At 35.6% G+C, this 18,045-nt stretch overlaps 2 protein-coding genes across 2 annotated transcripts; one reads left to right on the plus strand and one right to left on the minus strand.

The window, feature by feature from the left end:
- Window positions 1–4,471: 4,471 nt before the first annotated feature.
- xkr9 (XK, Kell blood group complex subunit-related family, member 9) lies at window positions 4,472–8,459 on the minus strand. Its single transcript, XM_059534598.1, has 4 exons — window positions 8,367–8,459; window positions 6,888–7,302; window positions 6,312–6,508; window positions 4,472–5,094 (listed from the first exon to the last, which is right to left on the minus strand). Exons 2-4 carry the CDS (start codon window positions 7,202–7,204, stop codon window positions 4,472–4,474), a joined length of 1,137 nt encoding a protein of 378 aa, XP_059390581.1. The 5' UTR covers window positions 7,205–7,302; window positions 8,367–8,459.
- A 1,593-nt stretch (window positions 8,460–10,052) lies between these two features.
- Window positions 10,053–17,628, plus strand: tram1 (translocation associated membrane protein 1). Its single transcript, XM_059534557.1, has 11 exons — window positions 10,053–10,282; window positions 11,564–11,627; window positions 11,969–12,090; window positions 12,249–12,365; window positions 12,458–12,516; window positions 12,922–13,006; window positions 13,231–13,301; window positions 13,547–13,651; window positions 13,805–13,948; window positions 15,092–15,237; window positions 16,782–17,628. Exons 1-11 carry the CDS (start codon window positions 10,160–10,162, stop codon window positions 16,853–16,855), a joined length of 1,110 nt encoding a protein of 369 aa, XP_059390540.1. The 5' UTR covers window positions 10,053–10,159; the 3' UTR covers window positions 16,856–17,628.
- Window positions 17,629–18,045: the final 417 nt, after the last annotated feature.

Consider the following 18,045-nt stretch of genomic DNA (forward strand, 5'->3'; position numbering starts at 1 on the left):
GAATTTTACAGGAAATGGTAATAAGAAAATCAACAGTAAACTGGTGTGAATCAGGGAGACGGCAGTTATGCTGTCTTGATTGACTCACCAGACAAAACAAAGCCTGATCTGTTTGAGTGCAAAACAACACAGCTATCTATTTAGATAATAGTTTAGGATCGTCAAGATATTACATTTAAATTAAATTAATCCTTTATATCATCAGCTCAATTTAATTTGTTCCCTATAGGTAACTAACCAATTATATGGAATTATCAAGTTACATTTCATTCAAGTCAGTTCAATTTAGATTGTTCACTAGGTGAGCTAGTTTGCTTAATTGGCTAGGTTTTGTGAAGCATTATTAATGAATATATGACAAATTCTGCTTACTTTGTAGTTTTAACAAAAATGAATCTATGTTTAATTTATACAGTGAAGATTATGCAATGCTATTTACATTTGATTATTGAGATTATTGAATTGAGTTTCTGTACATGGACACCTACAAACTTGAACAAACTTAAACATTGTTTACTTTGTATGTTTGTTTATTTGTGCTATTTACACAATTTCCAACAGGTCCCATTGGTACAGCCTGCATTAAGGGCCTTTCAAACCCCAGCTATGACCCTGCTTGCCTGATCCAACAACTGTCTCACACAGAGTCAGCAAATACGCAGAGGATACGCAGATGAAAAACTGGCTATCTCTGCATTACTCTGCATTATATCAACAGCAAGTGGGAGTTATTTAAGTGAGTGCACTGCACGTCTACATGTGGAATAACAAAATACACAAAACAGCAGAAATATTAAGGCAGCCATCATCAATGCATTAAATAAATTCGGCCTTGACGAACTTCTCATGAAATTAGTGTGTGTGACGGACAGAGAGGAAAATACACAAGATGCTGGAGTCTATAAGTTGTCAGTATGAGGACATTCGCAGGCTTTGAGGAGAAGTAGTCTGCCAAACAAACTTGAATGAAGAAGCAGTGACTGGCACTGTCACATTTCTGGAATGATTCGGGGAAGCCACCAAAGCCCTGGAAGCATCAAACCTTGACTCTTCAGTTGACTATTGTGTGTTTGAACTACGTATATCAAACGCAACTGACAAGGCTCTTCGGCTGATAATAAAGGAGGCAACTGTTTGAGCAATGTTGCCGGGCAACTTTGGGCAATGTTGTCGTTGACGGGCAACCAGTTAAAACATTTTTTACCCCACCCAGTGCAGTGCAGCATTCACTTTTAAACAGGTTATAACCGTATTAAAGCAGGTTGGACACTAGGGGGTGTTTTGCAGTAGTTTGCAATGAACAATTGCCTACACTCTGCAAAGGCTGTCTAATAAATAACTTTTATTTAACTACAAATTTAAATGAAACTGAAAAAAAATGACAAGAAACTTATATTTACACTCCTAAGATTTATATAAACCAAAAATGAAGAACATGTGCAGTGCATGCAGTGGTGTGTCAGAATTGATGGCCTGTGTGGAAAGTATCTGCTCATGCGTCCTCTACATGGGTTCTTCTCATAAAGGAGTAAGCTGCATTTTAAAACAAGAAACATATAATACAGACTCTTGCTCAATATTTAATTAAGATGAATTAAGATGCATGATATTTTAATTTGCTACAAGGATACACAAGCAGCAGGTTTTAACGCAGACACGCTGATGGTGGTCGAGGTAATAAACACAGTAAACAGCACCCAACCCAAGGCGGTCTCCTACTTTTCCCTAATGGTTACATCTGCCTAAGCTGAAAATATGTCATCTCATTTCTCACTGTGAATTGGACAGTTGTTCTCAACTTTTCTTTTTAATTGTATTTTCTTTTTTCTAGAACTGAAGGATAAGCGTGGAGGTTCTAAACAGCATGTGTGCGCTCCCCGCCACCTGAAAAGAGAGTTACAAGAGTATCAGACTTTATCAGATATGGAAGACTAGGGTGACGAAGCAGTCCCCCCTCAGTGCCAGGATGAAATATCAGCCTATATCGATTTCTAGACACCTAATAATTAATCTTTTGACATGCTGACTTGGTGGAAGAAGCATGCTGTTTTATTCTCCACCTTATTGGCTCAGATCGCAAGATCTGTCCTTGCCGTCCCGACATCAAGCGCCACAAGCTACAGAAACTTCTCCTTTGCTGGGTTTGTAATTCAGGAGCGGAAGAGTCAGCCATCAACAGTAGACATTGTTGATTGAACATTCTGTTCTTGCATAGCAACCTCTCTCTCTCTCTCTCTCTCTCTCTCTCCACAATAGCCTAATAAATTAGTTTTTTATAGATTAATACAGAAAAACTCATATTTTTTAATCTATGCCTTTTAGACCTCTAAGCATCTGCACAGCATGTCCTCTGTTATAATTTACAGTATGTGTAACGGAGGCCAGCTGGTAGATGCTGTGCAGGTAAACCTTACTCCCCTGATCTCAGGAGGCACAGTAGCGACTGCCGTAATGTGCTGCAGTCTTTAACCTCCAATGCTGGCAACCCGGGTTCGAGCCCCACTCGGAACAAGAATGAGGTGGGGCAATTAGGACCAGAAGGGTTACGTTGGTGCCGTGACCCAGATGGGAGTGAGGCTTAGGGGGTGAGTGTAATGGAGGCCAGCTGGTAGATGCTGTGCATGTAAACTTCACTCCCCTGATTGCAAGAGGTGCACTAGCCACTGACACTGCCTCAGTTGACACTTTTCAGTTGATTTTAATTTTGTTCGCAACAGCCGTAATCGCAATCGATTTTAATTATACAAGGACATAACGGAAATTTTCTTGTTCTGTATTATAGCACCCCCTAGTGCCCGGTGCATGTGTGTGGGGGTGCCAGAATAGTGGGTGTTTGGGAAGCATCACACCAATTTTGAGATCTCTGCAAACTTTTAAAATACTTTTTAGATCCTTTTAGAGCAAAATAAGAATCCTGTAACTGTTTTTTTTTTTTTTTTTTTTTGTGTGTGTGAATTAAATGTACGAAAAATGTTCAAAAACCTTTCAGGGCCACTGTATGTGTGTATGTATACATGAGAAAATCAAAGAAGGCCTGCATCCTGCAAAGCAGTACTCGTGTTTATTTGAAATGCTACTACTGTTGAATAAATCTGCAGTCTGTTTGCATGGTGAGCTCACCGCCTCCACACAGATGTTCACTGAACGGCACACTGAGGAAATGCTGTGACCGCTTCTCTATTTGAATCCTCTCTCTCTTTTTTCTTCTTCTTTCAATCCTGCCTCACTCCACTGGCTTGCACAATATTTTGCCGGTAGACAAAACAGAATTGGATTGGTTTATTATTTTATTTGCTCTGAAGCAGGTAATCTGCATGATCTCTCTCAGCCTTTCTTGGTCTCAGAGATTGTGAGGGTCAGAGTTCACATATCTTTCTGCTTTAGTCAGACATTCACACATTAAACTAAAGTTGTAATAAATTAACTGAGATAATTACAATCCCAGCTTGTTTTTTTTAAGTATTTGTAGAATTTATGTAGAAATAAATGTTTTAGTCTGCTGTTTTGTTTTTACCTGGTATCAGACGACAGCCAAATAAAATATAATTACTTTGTTACATAAAAGTTATAATTATTTCATTTAAAAAATACCAAGCTCAGTACAGTCTTTAAATCTCAGCTCATGTTTTAACAAGTCTCCATGATGCCAACAAAATCTCCTGTTGGATAAGACAGTTTACTTTATTTAGAAGGCGTTATTTTCAGAACAACATCGCCATCTTGTGTTATATTTGTGGTAGTGCTTGACCTAATAGGTTGTAAGGAATTATGATACTGTTCAAAAGTATACATATATACATACAGTAAACACACACACACACACACACACACACATATTTATTATCTTTTTTCTTCTTTTTTTAAATCATTGATTAATTAAATAGATCAAAACTAACAGTAAGTGCATTTAAGATTTATCAATTAATCCTGGAAAAAAAATCAGTTTCCACAAAAATATTAGGCTGCACAATTATTTTCAAGACTGATAATAAGACATTTTTAAAACAAGCAAATGTTAATGTTTTCTGAAGGACCATGTAACATGAAGTAATGGCTGCAAAAAAAAAAAAAAATAGCATTGCCATGACAGAAATAAATTATGTTTTAAAACATATTGATATAAATAAATAGACAGTGTATATATATATATATATATATATATATATATATATATATATATATATATATATATATATATATATATATATATATGTGTGTGTGTGTGTGTGTGTGTGTGTGTGTGTGTGTGTGTGTGTGTGTGTGTGTGTGTGTGTGTATTATGACCCCAAACATATTAAAAATAAAAACAAACAAACAAACACAAACTTAAAGTTCAATAAAACATTTAATGTTCAACATTCATACCTGTAAAATCAGATATGATACCTTCCTTAGCAGCTTTCAGACGTTATACAGATCCTTCATACTTTATCAATGACAACATAAATATGTATATAAATATGCACTTTTTTCATATTTGCAAAAACTGCTCAAAACGTGTTGTTTTGCGCTCATGGTTTTGCCCATCTGTTTGATCCTCTATGCAAGGTTGACGGGGGTGCAGGAGGCTGTAATAGAGTCCCAGAAAACCCAGTCCCATTGAATGAGACACGAATATAAAAAATGTAATAGGTAGGAAGAAATCAGTCCCTCCATATTCCGGTTTGAACAGAAACAACAAAATGGGTGCAGCAAGGTTTTGACCCACATTGAAAATGTAATACACAGTCATGTGAACTTTGGTGTTCTCTCCTTTAACGTTAAAGAAGGTAAAAAGGAGAATAACTCCAACAATGGCTCGATAAAGATGTTCAAGGACTCGTGAAGTGCAGAAGTCGGTCTCCTCCACGAAAGCCCAGACGGTTCCCACCAGCCATATGAAGGCCACTGCTACAGTGTTGAAGCTGGAGAGCATGATGAAGAGTGTGAGGCTGAGGATTCGAGGGGTTATGGTAAATATTTTGTAGGACAAGTATACGGCTGTCGGGATTCCAGAAGGCATCTCTTTAAGATTAGGTAGAGAGCGCCGAAAACAGCGACGATAATCCACCGTGGCCCAGGCTATGGTGAGAAAAGAAACGGCCATGCTAATGTCTATATAAAAAATTTAAAAAAGAAAGAAAGAGAGAGATACTTTTGTTAGATAACTAATCAAATTTAATTTTGGTCAACATATATAAGACATAAAGTGGCCCCCAAAAATTCATAAGGCTCAGTTGTCAATGTCACTGCATTTTTATAAGCACACTTTCAAGCAAAACATTTAATAAAGCTTTAATTTACGTACAATAGCTGATATTTTTTATCATTTAAAGGGATACTCCACCCCAAAATGAAAATTTTGTCATTAATCACTTACCCCCATGTCGTTCCTAACCCAAAAAAGCTCTGTTCGTCTTTTTAACACAATTTAAGAGATTTTTGATGAAAACCGGGAGACTTGTGACTGTCCCATTGACTGATTATTTTTTCTTTCTTCACTTACAAAAAGTATTCTTGTCGCTTCATAACATTACCGTTGATCCACTGATGGCAGATGGACTATCCTGAAGATGTCTTTCATATTTTTCTGGATTTTGACAGTGTAACTTACTTGGCAGTCAACGGCACAGTCACAAGTCTCCCGGTTTTCATCCAAAAGATCTTAAATTGTGCTCTGAAGACGAACCAAGCTTTTACGGGTTTGGAAGACATGGGGGTAAGTGATTAATGACAAAATTGTCATTTTGGGATGGAGTAACCATTATTAAAACCTATTAAAACTAACACCATTCAAAAGTTTGGGGATTTTTTTGGGGGGATGTTTTTCAAATAAGTCTCTTGTGTGCACCAGAGCTGTATTTATTTGATAATACAATAAAAATAGTAATATTGTAAAATACTGTTACAATTTAATATAAGTGTTTTTCTTAAATATATTATATTATTAAACGTTACTTATTCCTGTGATGGCAAAGCTGAATTTCCAATAGCTATTACTGTCACATGAGCCTTCAGAAGTCATTCTTAACACTTCTTGCGATTATCAATTTTGTAAACGACTGCTAAATATTTTTGTGGAAGGCATGATTCATATTTTCAGGATTCTCTGATGAATAGAAAGTTGACAAGAACAGCATTTATTTGAAATAAACATTTTTGTTATAAAAGTCTTGCTCGTTTTGACATTTTAAATGCTAAATGAAAAAAAAAAAGAATCCTACTAACCCTAATGGTAGTGTTTTTATCATATTTCTTTTTCTTATGATGAATCATGACCAGATTTACGTGCAGATGTGGATGTAATACTGTATCTAATCTGGAGGACTCACATTGCAGTTCAGAGTGATGGTTGTGCTCCAGTATGATATAGACCTGCAGAACGAGTTGAGGAACGCTCTCCAGGAACATCTCAAACATACGGAGCATGCTGAGATCTGTAGCAAGGCCAAAAAGATGGAACTGCTCCTCATCTGTAGTATCGTCCGAACGCAGGGCTTTAAAACTCCTCTTCAGGAGATGGCCATACCTTAGATTAACAGATGCAAAGATAAACTTAAGTTAATGTCTGCATCAGTGTGATTAATATATATGTATGTGTGTGTGTGTGTGTGTGTGTGTGTGTGTGTGTGTGTGTGTGTGTGTGTGTGTGACACAAAAGCAGAAAGAAAGAAAAAAAGATGCATCCTTTTTTTTCATGCAATAAAAGTCAACTGTTTTGGGCCCCATTAACTTTTATTGTACGGATAAAAAAAATTATTTTGTGTTCCACAGAATAATGAAAGTCATACAGGTTTGGAAAGACATAAGGGTCATAATTTTTATTTTGGATGGACTATCATTTTAAATGAAATATTAGATCCAGACAGTTTGAATTGATTTAAAAAAATAAATAAGCGTGACGTTACCTTGTAAAAATGCCTATCTGCAGTACATGTATACCGATCAGATGGCAAGTGGACAGACCCTTGTTATCTTCATCGTAATTTTCCTTGTCATCTTTGAACCATGCATAGCTGAATATCTGTATGCATAAAGATCCGACCAGAACAAACACGAGAGTCAGTGCAGCCCAAGTGATATGTCCACCTTTGAAATACTGCACAGATAACAATAAGTCTGATCCAATGTCTGCTAAATAAAAAAGTAGTCCACAAACAGTGCATAGCCACCGAAACCAGCCAAATCTCTTTCTGGTAGCTGTCATGATTATGGTTTCTGGCATGTCCTTGGGAATGCTGAATATGCAGAAGTTGTTGGTTCCTTTAGACGAGAACAGCTGGTTGACTCAGTCTCCTCATGTTTTCATCCAAAACTGTTAATCTGTTTTGTATGACAGAACAGACAAACATCAATATGATTTACAGCATGCATTAGTGAATTAATGAAGTGAATTTAGTAATATTTAAAATTCTTATTGATACCGCTTTTTAAGTGTTCATTACTTTCATTTTATCTGAATGTGTTTCTACTATCTATGTTCTGGACTTTGCCTGGTACAAGTCACTGCACAATGAATGATGAATGATTACGTAAGTAAGACATGTAGAAAATGTGCACACATTTTCAAAAGCAATTACCTATTTAATAACTATCCCCAAATTTTGACTTGAACACCCCTACGCCACCCAGAAACAACAACAACAACAACAAATATATATATATATATATATATATATTTGCTAAAAAATGTTTGGCATAAATATATTTTCTACCAATATATATATTTTTTGGACATTTTTGTATATTTTTTAAAAATACATTAAAAAGTATAAATACATTTTTAAAAGCTCTAAAAAACATATTTTGAGCTCCATATATTTCAGTCCAAAAAACAAAAAATAAAAACATTTACATATGTCACATTAACATTTTTTTTTACTTTATTTGTTGTCCACAGGCTATTCCATCCATTAAAATTTTATTTAAAAAAAAATATTTAATTTTTTTTTTTTTTTTTTTGTATAGAGGGCAGGAAATGTCCTTGTTTATGTTCTTAAACTATTTTCCAATTGACTAACTGACTGACTTATTTATTTATCATGCCTATGCAACGCACTTTAAATTATCAGTATGTATGATATGTGCTATAAAAAATAAGCTTGTCTTGCCTGTCACCAGGTCTATGCGCAATTTACATAGAAACATGTTGTTATGTACTATTTTAAAGAAAACAGTCACGTAAATATCGTTTGTATTTTGATATCAGGACAAAATACATGTATAGGCTTCGCTTTACAGCGTTTAGCAATGGGTAGATCATATTGTTTTCAGATAAGCCATAAACTGCCCCTTCATAATGTTCCCAGCTGTAATATTAATTTACATTTACTATCACTAACTGCCTGGAAATGGCAAAATTGTGAGAAATGACATTCAGAACTTACCAGGGTTTCCATTCTTCTTCTTGCTCTGATCAACAGTGACGACGAGTCACGTCTCTAGAACATATGATCTCTCATAATGACAGAGCAAACCACTCCCTTTTTGAACTAATCATTTACTGTGTTATGTAAAACACATCCAAATGCTTAGATTTATTCAGGAGATGGAACAATGAGGAAATACAGCAATCATTCATTCCCGGATACTTTAAACACAGAAGAAATGTTTGTCATTCTCATAATTATAACAAAATTTTCAATCTCCTCTGCCCTCCAATTATTTCAAACTAGGAAATAACCGTACCTTCTGGTGATTGCTGACATCCTAATCTGAAACTACCATTTAACTACAATATAACCACATGCTGGCAATGTGCTGTGTTTATGTGTGTTTGGCTGTTGTTAATGTGAAGTGAAAAAAAAAACAATGACACAGGAAATGCCTGGCATGTTGCTTTACATGTTTTACAGAATGAAACATATTTTCAAGAAACTGTACTTCCTGTTACAAAGGCCTTGGGATCGTTGCATCCCATTTAGTTGATTACATTCTGTTTGGTTTCTCATTAAAAGCTTGTTTTCTCAATCTTTACTGATTTAAGCTACTTGTTTAAGCACTTGATTCAGAATACACACCACAACACCTTCTTACATTAGCAGGGCATTCACAATTATTATGAAAAGAATGAGTAATAAAATATAATCAGCCTATTATAGAATGATTTCAGAAGGATCATGTGACACTGAAGACTGGAGGAATGATGCTGAAAATTCAGCTTTGCATCACTGGAATCAATTTCATTTTAAAATATATTACAATAGTATATATATAATAGCTAATAATAATTCATATGAATAATAATATTACTGTTTCACTATATTTTTGATCAAATAAATGCAGCCTTGGTGAGCTTAACCAAGGTCTTTTTTTATCTTAATTATTCCAAACTTTTGTTGACCTGTAGCATAATAAATAAAATATGATATCATAAATATTAATATTATATTATATGACCTACAATTGTGTGTGTGTGTGTGTGTGTGTGTAAATATTACATTTACTTCAACAAAAGCTAAAGTTAAGAAGCTGACATTCAGCTGAATTATTCATTAGGATTTCATTGTCTTTGCAACGTAAGCAAAGATATAAATACACAAATTATATAATACATTTGTGAAGTGACATTCAGCCAAGTATGGTGACCCATACTCAAAATTTGTGCTCTGCATTTAACCCATCCAAAGTGCACACACACAGAGCAGTGAACACACACACACACACACACACTGTGAACACACACCCGGAGCAGTGGGCAGCCATTTATGCTGCGGTGCCCGGGGAGCAGTTGGGGGTTCAGTGCCTTGCTCAAGGGCACCTAACTCATGGTATTGCCGGCCCAAGACTCAAACCCACAACCCTAGGGTTAGGAGTCAAACTCTCTAACCACTAGGCCACAACTTCCCTAGATTTTTTACTGTTTAGTAATAATAGCTATTTGTATTAGATATACATGTATCTCTATTTATTTTTATTCATTTAATTCACTATTTATCATCCCTTCTATCCACTAAAACAAGCCCTTGATGTTCAAATGAATGAAGCGTCTCATTTACTCCAGTCCAACAGATGGCGCTACTGTATTTTTTGTCACTGTGCAACGTGCCTTAAATTGAAAGAAGGGGGTGGAAGAAGAAAGGCAGAAGTAGGCGTTAAGACTGACGTGCCTGCCTTGTAACAATAGTGAAGACGTGTTCCTCACTCCCACTCAAGAAAAGTTCTCTCAACATCCACCAAGATGGGAATCCGAAAAAAGACCACCAAGAACCCTCCGGTGCTCAGCCACGAGTTTGTGATCCAGAACCACGCGGATATCGTGTCTTGCGTTGCTATGGTGTTTCTGTTGGGTCTTATGTTTGAGGTAAAATCCACTTTTGAATTAATTAATTCGCTCTTACAGATTTAAACACAGTTTGGAGTCAAAGATGACAAATCAGCCTGATCAGTGTTTATATTTTCCCACCTTTTTCTTCTATAAGCAATATAACAGATATTTTATGTTCTATTATAGTCTCGTCCCTTTCACTTCCTTTAACTGAAGATAGAACGGTTTCTTTTTGGTTTTGCCTTTAATGTGCGGAACTTTTAAAACCGATTGCATATTTATGATTAATTTTTTAGTGTAAGCTTTACTCTCAAGCGCAGGTGCTTAATGCTTATTGCATTAAAAAGCTGGGAGTTTTGATTCACAGAGACATGATGCATGAGCGCGAGAGCGGAATTCCCTATGAAGCATTTAAAGGAAGTTTTAAACCTGCGAGATAAAAAAGCACGTGCGTTAATATATTACACTTAAAGGAGTGTCTGAACGGAATAACAGAATTGATTTGTAAGTATGATTACGTAACATTGTAGCTGCACTGATACTTTTACGCGCAGATGAAGCGTTACGTGGCAATCGGAGAATGAGTGAGCGCTGTCACCGGTGCACAGAGACAGCAGGGTCACGGGTTTTGCTGCCAGAAAGCTTTTACTGACAGTAATCTACTGATTTGACACACTCAGCACTCGTTAGGACTGCCAGTTTGCACTACCGTTATATTTGGACGATAGTTTGCTAAATATCAGCGCCAGTGCTGGTGCATCATGGGAAGTGAAGTTTACACTACTGGAACATATATATATATATATGTATATATATATATATATATATATATATATATATATATATATATATATATATATATATATATATATATATATATGTTGACCAAAATAAAATTTGATTAGTTATTTAACAAAAGTATCTCTCTCTTTCTTTCTTTTTTTATTTTTATTTTTTTTTGCTCTTAATGGGCATTTCTAACCAGATTTATTATTTATATTCATTTTAAAAGAAAAAAATCTGTAATTTGCTTCTCATGTTTCTTAAAATCAGCATGCCTTATTATTTTTTTTTAACACTTCATGTGCATGGTAAACCTTATTTCTTACATACAACTCAAGTGAATGGTGAGAGTCTGCCTGCCATTCTCTAATTTAAGACTCAAGATTTTTAAGATTCAAGATTTTTATTCGTCTCATACACAATTATATAGAGCATATATAACCAGCAGTGAAATTACAGATTTTTCATTTTTAATGGACTGTTCCTTCGTTTATTTGTGTATTGACTGCATTTTTATGTTTCTTTTTTACATAGATTACCTCAAAAGTAGCAGTTTTGTTCATAACTGTGCAATACAATGTAACCATTCCAGCAAATGGTAAGTATGTGGCTTTAATTATATATATATTTTTTTATTATTTGCACTCCAGTTTCTTTTGGTCTGTTTGTATAGCTTGAGTAAGAATATATTTTTCTAGTTTTTATATTTTCTGTTACAAAAGTAAAAAAAAAAATCTCCATCTTTTTGTTTTACAATGATTCTCTTTTTATTTTGCAATAATAATGCTCACTTCCAAGGGGTTAAACATTTAATTAATTTAATTAAATCAAGTTCCCATACTTGGCCATAGTGAGTGTGCCATCATGCAATTAAGTATTTTAATTAGACAGCATTATATTCATATTTTTGCTTGCATTTGTTTGTATCGTGGATTTTAGCAGGTCCCGAGGAAACAGCAGTGAATTACTTCCATTACGGTCTGAAAGATGTGGCCACCGTCTTCTTCTACATGCTAGTTGCAATTATCATGCACGCCATTATTCAGGAATATGTGCTGGATGTAAGTATCCTGTAAAAACTGAATAAACACTTATAATTTGTGTGACCTTTGTCCATAAATGTTCATGTGCATCTTAATAGTGTTTTGATGTAACCCTGTTAATACTAAAAAATGTTTTGATTTCCTTTCCTTTTTTTTTTTAATCCACAACTGTTCAGAAAATCAACAGGAAGATGCACTTCTCCAAAACCAAGCACAGCAAGTTCAATGAGTCGGGTCAGCTGAGTGCCTTCTACCTCTTCTCCTGCCTGTGGGGAGCCAGCATTCTTGTTTCTGTAAGCGCTTCACTACTCTGCTTCATGTAAATAAGTTTGTGTGCAGGTCTGTGTCTGAAAGATTCATTTGACTTACTCTGTTTCATCTGAAGGAGAACCTCCTGTCCAACCCTGTCAGCCTGTGGGACGGTTACCCACACACCCTTATGCCGTAAGTACAGTGCAGATGCATTTAAATGCATAGCATTTTTGCAATTTAAATAGTGGAATATGCTGATTAATGAAGGGGAAATGATGGGTGTTCTCAATGTCGACCCGGAATATGAGAGGTTAATATTCCATCTTGCGTCACATCTGCCGATCTGCTGCATGAGCACTCATAAGTTGCATCTTCTTTGGTAAACTGATCTGCAGGACTGGCTCACATCAAGAAGCCCGTTCAAAAGATTTCTCAAGGCTCCTGATCAAATTATCTTGCATTAGTCTACCTCTAATTCTCTCTTCTGATTTTTGTAGACCTACTGTATGTTACACACAGCTTGCAAATGCAATTATCATTGACATTCGACTTCCAAGAGTCGTGGAGATGCTAAAGAAGTAGTTTGTCTTGTTTTAGGTTCCAGCTGAAGTTTTACTACATCTGTCAGCTTGGTTACTGGCTTCATGCTATCCCTGAGCTCTACTTCCAAAAGACCAAGAAAGTAAGCAAGCAAAGTGTTTGAGGATGCGCAACGTGCACTAAAACCATATTCATGCATCCTGTTATTGTGACCAGACTTCTTTCCCTTTCCAGTGTTTACAAAACGAAATTCAGTGAAGACATGACAATAGGCAATCAATGTGGACATTTTCGGATGTGTATACACAATGACAGTTTAAAAATATGGAACCGTTTTAGTAAATGTGGTTTTAATAAATTTTTCAGGAGGACATTCCTCGTCAGCTTGTTTATATCAGCCTTTACATGGTCCAAATCACAGGAGCCTATGTTCTAAAGTAAGTAACTGATATTTCACGTTTATTAATCGTCATAAACTGTTGTCAGTGCACACGTTTTGTACTAAAACATAAATCACACGTTCACTTGAAACATGCCGTCCCAAGTATAATGTTTCAAAAGTTTTCTATTTCGTTTTCACATAAATGAGACTTACTATTTATCTATTACTATCATTAAAAAACAAATTAAGATTAATACAGTAGTTTATTTATGTTAAAACCATTAATGACGTGTTTTCTAGTCTGAACCGGTTGGGCTTGGTGTTGCTGGTTCTGCATTACTTTGTTGAGCTCCTCTTCCATGTAGCCCGACTCATTTACTTCAGCAATGAAGACCGGCAGACCGGGTGAGTGCTTTTAATTGCACAGACCAAGTCCAGTTAATAAACACCTGAATTTTACTGTGCATGGGGAAATTGTATATTTATTAGCACATTTCTGTGTTTGAAGCTCGTGAAAGGATGTTTGACCATTATGAAGCATTTTGTGTATGTTAACAGGTTTACAGTGTGGGCTGTTCTGTTTGTGCTGGGCCGGTTGTTGACTCTTTCCCTGTCTGTTCTCACTGTGGGCTTTGGGCTGGCCGGAGCAGAGAAACAGGGTTTGAACCTCGCAGAGGGAAGCTTTAATGTCCTGTTTGTTCGGTAAGCAGTATGGCTGGGTTAAAAAAAAATATTGATAAAATATTTCTCCTTTTTATGAAACGATATCGATTCATAAATCCCTAGCCTGTCAGATAATGAACGGAACATTGTAGCGCGCCGCCCATCCAATAAACTGCAATAAGCTTTGTTATTGTTACTTTTGATATGAAACAAAGTCTCAGATTTCAAATTCTGCCCATTTTATTAAAACGTTCAAATATTAATTGTTGTTTTTGGAGAAGTTTAATGTAAAGAGACAGATTGTAGTAGCTCTTGTAGTGCGAACTGATAATTTCCGCTTTAATAGCGGTTACAGCGTGAAATAAACATGAATGAACATCTGAAGCTATGTTAAAAGAGAGTACAACTTAACGAAATCTGTATCCTGTCTCATGCAATCACTCAATCAGTGTTTTACCCGCAGAAAGACAAAAATAGATTGTAAACGATGTCACATAACACGACATTTATTACACTGTGATCATATGCTTATTAGTCAGCTAGAAAAATAAACTAAACTGGAGTATACACCATATAACATTCATTATAGTTTTTACTGTTCTTAAATATTGACTTTGTTGGAATAATTCTAAGTTTTTGTGACAACCACCATTTAAATGTTCCTATTTAAAAAATCGAACTGTGAAATTTGTCAAATCCCAGCCCTAGTAAGCAGGGTGATATTCCTCTTGTCATTGGAAAGGAAAGGAAGGAATAATTGAGATAAGTCATGCTAATTTTTTAATAAATTCTTCTTTCTTGAAATAAATTTTTCAAGAAATTCAAATTAAATTCAAATGCTTTGCACCATGCTGGCTTTGTGGTTTGTGCAATGCAGTTTAGTTTTGAAGTGTTTGGTTTTTAGTATAAAGGTGCAGAGTGAAAGATGGTATTTGTAGTTATGTAGCCAAAGAAAGCAAACCTTGGCATCAACGATAAAAAAAAAAATCTAGTGGCCCAAAATTTCCAGTCAAAAAAGTCTCAACTTATAATATGTAATCACATTGTAAAAGATTTTCTACTGAAAGTGAGAGCCTTTTGGATGGGCGTGATGCATTTAAACACCAGATGATGGAAAAGCAGTGACAACCTTTTGCTGAATTACTATTGGAGTTGTTTGTAATGGCATGCTGTTTCTCTCAGGGTGACCGTCCTGGCTGCAATATGCACCACTCAGGCTTTTATGATGTGGAAATTTATCAACTTCCAGCTGCGCCGATGGAGAGAACACGCACAGACTCAGACCTTAAAGAAGAAATCGTCCTCTTCTAAGAGCAAATCAAAGAAAGGTCAGTACTGCCCACTTAAGATCAGTTAACCGGTTTATTTAAATACCACACGCTATTCTAATGTTCCAGTTATGGGTGGGCGATATGACTGATGATATGAGTCATTTTAGAGGCCGCTGTCACTTTGTTTTACCAATAAACTGACATGCATCTGATTTCAACTGTTTACATAAGACACAAGCATTTAGATGAATACTCGCCAAAATGGCATTTTTGACAATTTAGTGTGTATTTGACCATCGAAGTGCATTGACCAATAAACATTACTGAAATCTGGATCATATGCTGTCTGAAAGATCTTGCGTATGTATGCTGTGGGTGAATGTAAGTCAGTGCAAGTACTGTTTTGTGGCTTATTGCACTTTTAATATCAAGCACTTCTAGAATCTACATTTAAGCAGTAAAGCACTTGATGCTGTATGGTATTATGAATATAGAGTTGTTTTTAAAGCATACTGCTTTTAAGAAAAATCATTAGAGGGATAATTCACCCAAAAATGAAAATTCAGTCATCATTAATTCAAGCCCATATGAATTACCTTCAGCTGCTGAACACAAAGGAAGATAATTGGAAGAATGTTGGGAACCAAACAGTTGATGGCAGCCATTAACTTCCATTAGTATGGAAAAAAATACTATGAAAGTCAATGGCTACCGTCAAATCTTAGGTTACCATAATGTCTTCTGTGTCCTTGCAAATGTCTTCCAGCATTTGAGGGCATTAATGTCAGCAAAAGAAAGATACTAAGTTTTGGAACAAGTGGAGGGTGAGTGACTATTTTCATTTTTGGGTGAACTGTCCCTTTTAGTGGCATCTTTCTATTTGCATGAGATTTTTCATGTTTTTGAAAGAAGTCTCATATGCTCACCAGGGCTGCATTTATTTAATAAAAAGAATATAGCAAAAACAGTAATATTGTGAAAAATTATTACGACGTGATGGCCAAGGCCATGCTCAGAATTTATCCTCAGCATTTAACCCATACAAGAGTAGAAGCAGTGAGTTGTGAACACACACACACACACACACACCGTGCTGTGGGTAGCTATTTTTGCTGTGATGCCTGGAGAACAATTGGGGTTTAGGTGCCTTGCTCAAGGGCACCTCAGTTGTGGGTATAGAGTGTGGACTATTCAGTCACTCCCCCCACCAAACACTTCCTGCTCATTTCGAGACTCAAACCCACAACCTCCGGGCTACAAGTTTCTGTGACTCTCTTACCATTATGCCACAACTGCCCCTATTTAAAAGAACTGATGTAATTACTGGAGCAATGGCTGCTGAAAATTCAGCTTTGCCACCACAAGAATAGATTACATTTTGAAATATTAAAATAGAAAACGGAATTGTAATCATTTCGAAGAAAAATGTAATTACTGTTACTGTATGTTTGACTTGAATAAATGCAGCCTTTTTGAGTTAAAAAAAAAAAAATGGATCATTCCAAACCTTTGACCGGTGGTAACAGCACTTCAGGTACGTAGACTACAAAATGAACCGCTTAACACTTACATCAAGCACCTTCTCATTTGACTTTTCACAGCCAATGGTGTGAATGGATCTGTTGGTGCCAGTGGAGCAGATTCTCCCCGAGCGAGAAAGGAGAAGTCATCATAAAGTCCCAACTTCTGTCCAGGATGAATCATTTCTCTCCCTTCTCTTCATCATGCATTTTGTCTGTAGCCCATTTTCCCTTTCCCCTCATTTATCAGAAAAAGAAAAGAAAAAACTGCTTTTTGATCCTGTAAGATGCTGAATGCTGTATTTCATGAAGCCATCCAACTATTATGTCTCTTTGCATGAAGGGCTTGATGAAAAGTGGCTTTGGGGGATTTTGGAGTTTTTTTTTTTATTCTCCTCTACATTTGTTTTCTTATTCTAAAGGTCCATATGCTCTTTACTTTATTTTCTTAATGCTGCCATCCCAAATCCAAATCTATGATCCAGCCATACCTACAAAGAAAACATGAAAGCTGTGGGGAAAATGTAACTTATTTTTACAAGTGCCTAACCATACAGATCAGAGGACTTATTCAGTATTTTAACTTGAATTTGAAATCAGGGTTGTATTTAAAGTTCTCTGAAGGCTCACAGTTTTGGTTTATTCTGTCCTATGCATTTGGAACTATTTCAAATGTCTCTTTATTTGTGTTGTATAAATGCATTGTCACAATATTATTCTTTTTTTCATCAAAAAAAAAGAAAGAAATCACAAGCTAAAATGTTAATTTGATGCCTTTTTTTAAGATATCAATTTGTTGTATTTTTGTGTAATTAGTCAAGGTAAACAAAAAGTTTTGTAAATTTTGTAATTTAATTTAGCAAAGGATGATGAACAAAAAGAAGAAAAGCTGTATGCTTTTGATTTGTCAAAAGGTTATAGCTTTTATTCTTGAACTTTGCGGTTTGGTGTTGAAAACGCATAAAAAAGTGTCATTCCAGTGAGCATGTGAGACTGTGGTCAGATCTAAGGAAAAGTTCTCAGACATCAACATGTTCATAGATAGGTTTGGTTTAAGAAAAACAGTACACAGAGTAAAGTTCAATTACAAATTCTCACATTTATTTTTCCCAAGTACAATTAATGAGAAAGACAACCAGTGAATACATTAATAAAAATGTTGTTTTCACAGTTTTTGCCCCATTTCACTGCATTGGCTATGAGTGAGTCTATATTTGTTTTAATGAGTGAGTCTGTATTTGTTTTAATGAGTGAGTCTGTATTTGTTTTATTACATTTTAGAAAACGACGGTCAAAACTCTTTCTCTATCATTATTTATATATATATATACACATACACACACAC

Source organism: Carassius carassius, chromosome 42 (genome assembly GCF_963082965.1).
Source record: "Carassius carassius chromosome 42, fCarCar2.1, whole genome shotgun sequence".
NCBI classification, from domain to species: domain Eukaryota; kingdom Metazoa; phylum Chordata; class Actinopteri; order Cypriniformes; family Cyprinidae; genus Carassius; species Carassius carassius.

Excerpts from the sequence above, each read along its gene's own strand:
- xkr9 (XM_059534598.1), bottom strand. The coding sequence starts at position 7,204 with ATGCCAGAAACCATAATCATGACAGCTACCAGAAAGAGATTTGGCTGG. Across the intron at positions 6,509-6,887 it reads CAGATAGGCATTTTTACAAG|GTATGGCCATCTCCTGAAGA; the intron begins GTAACGTCACGC and ends TGTTAATCTAAG. Across the intron at positions 5,095-6,311 it reads CCATCACTCTGAACTGCAAT|ACATTAGCATGGCCGTTTCT; the intron begins GTGAGTCCTCCA and ends TTTTTTATATAG.
- tram1 (XM_059534557.1), top strand. The coding sequence starts at position 10,160 with ATGGGAATCCGAAAAAAGACCACCAAGAACCCTCCGGTGCTCAGCCAC. Across the intron at positions 12,517-12,921 it reads TACCCACACACCCTTATGCC|GTTCCAGCTGAAGTTTTACT; the intron begins GTAAGTACAGTG and ends GTCTTGTTTTAG. Across the intron at positions 15,238-16,781 it reads TAAGAGCAAATCAAAGAAAG|CCAATGGTGTGAATGGATCT; the intron begins GTCAGTACTGCC and ends GACTTTTCACAG.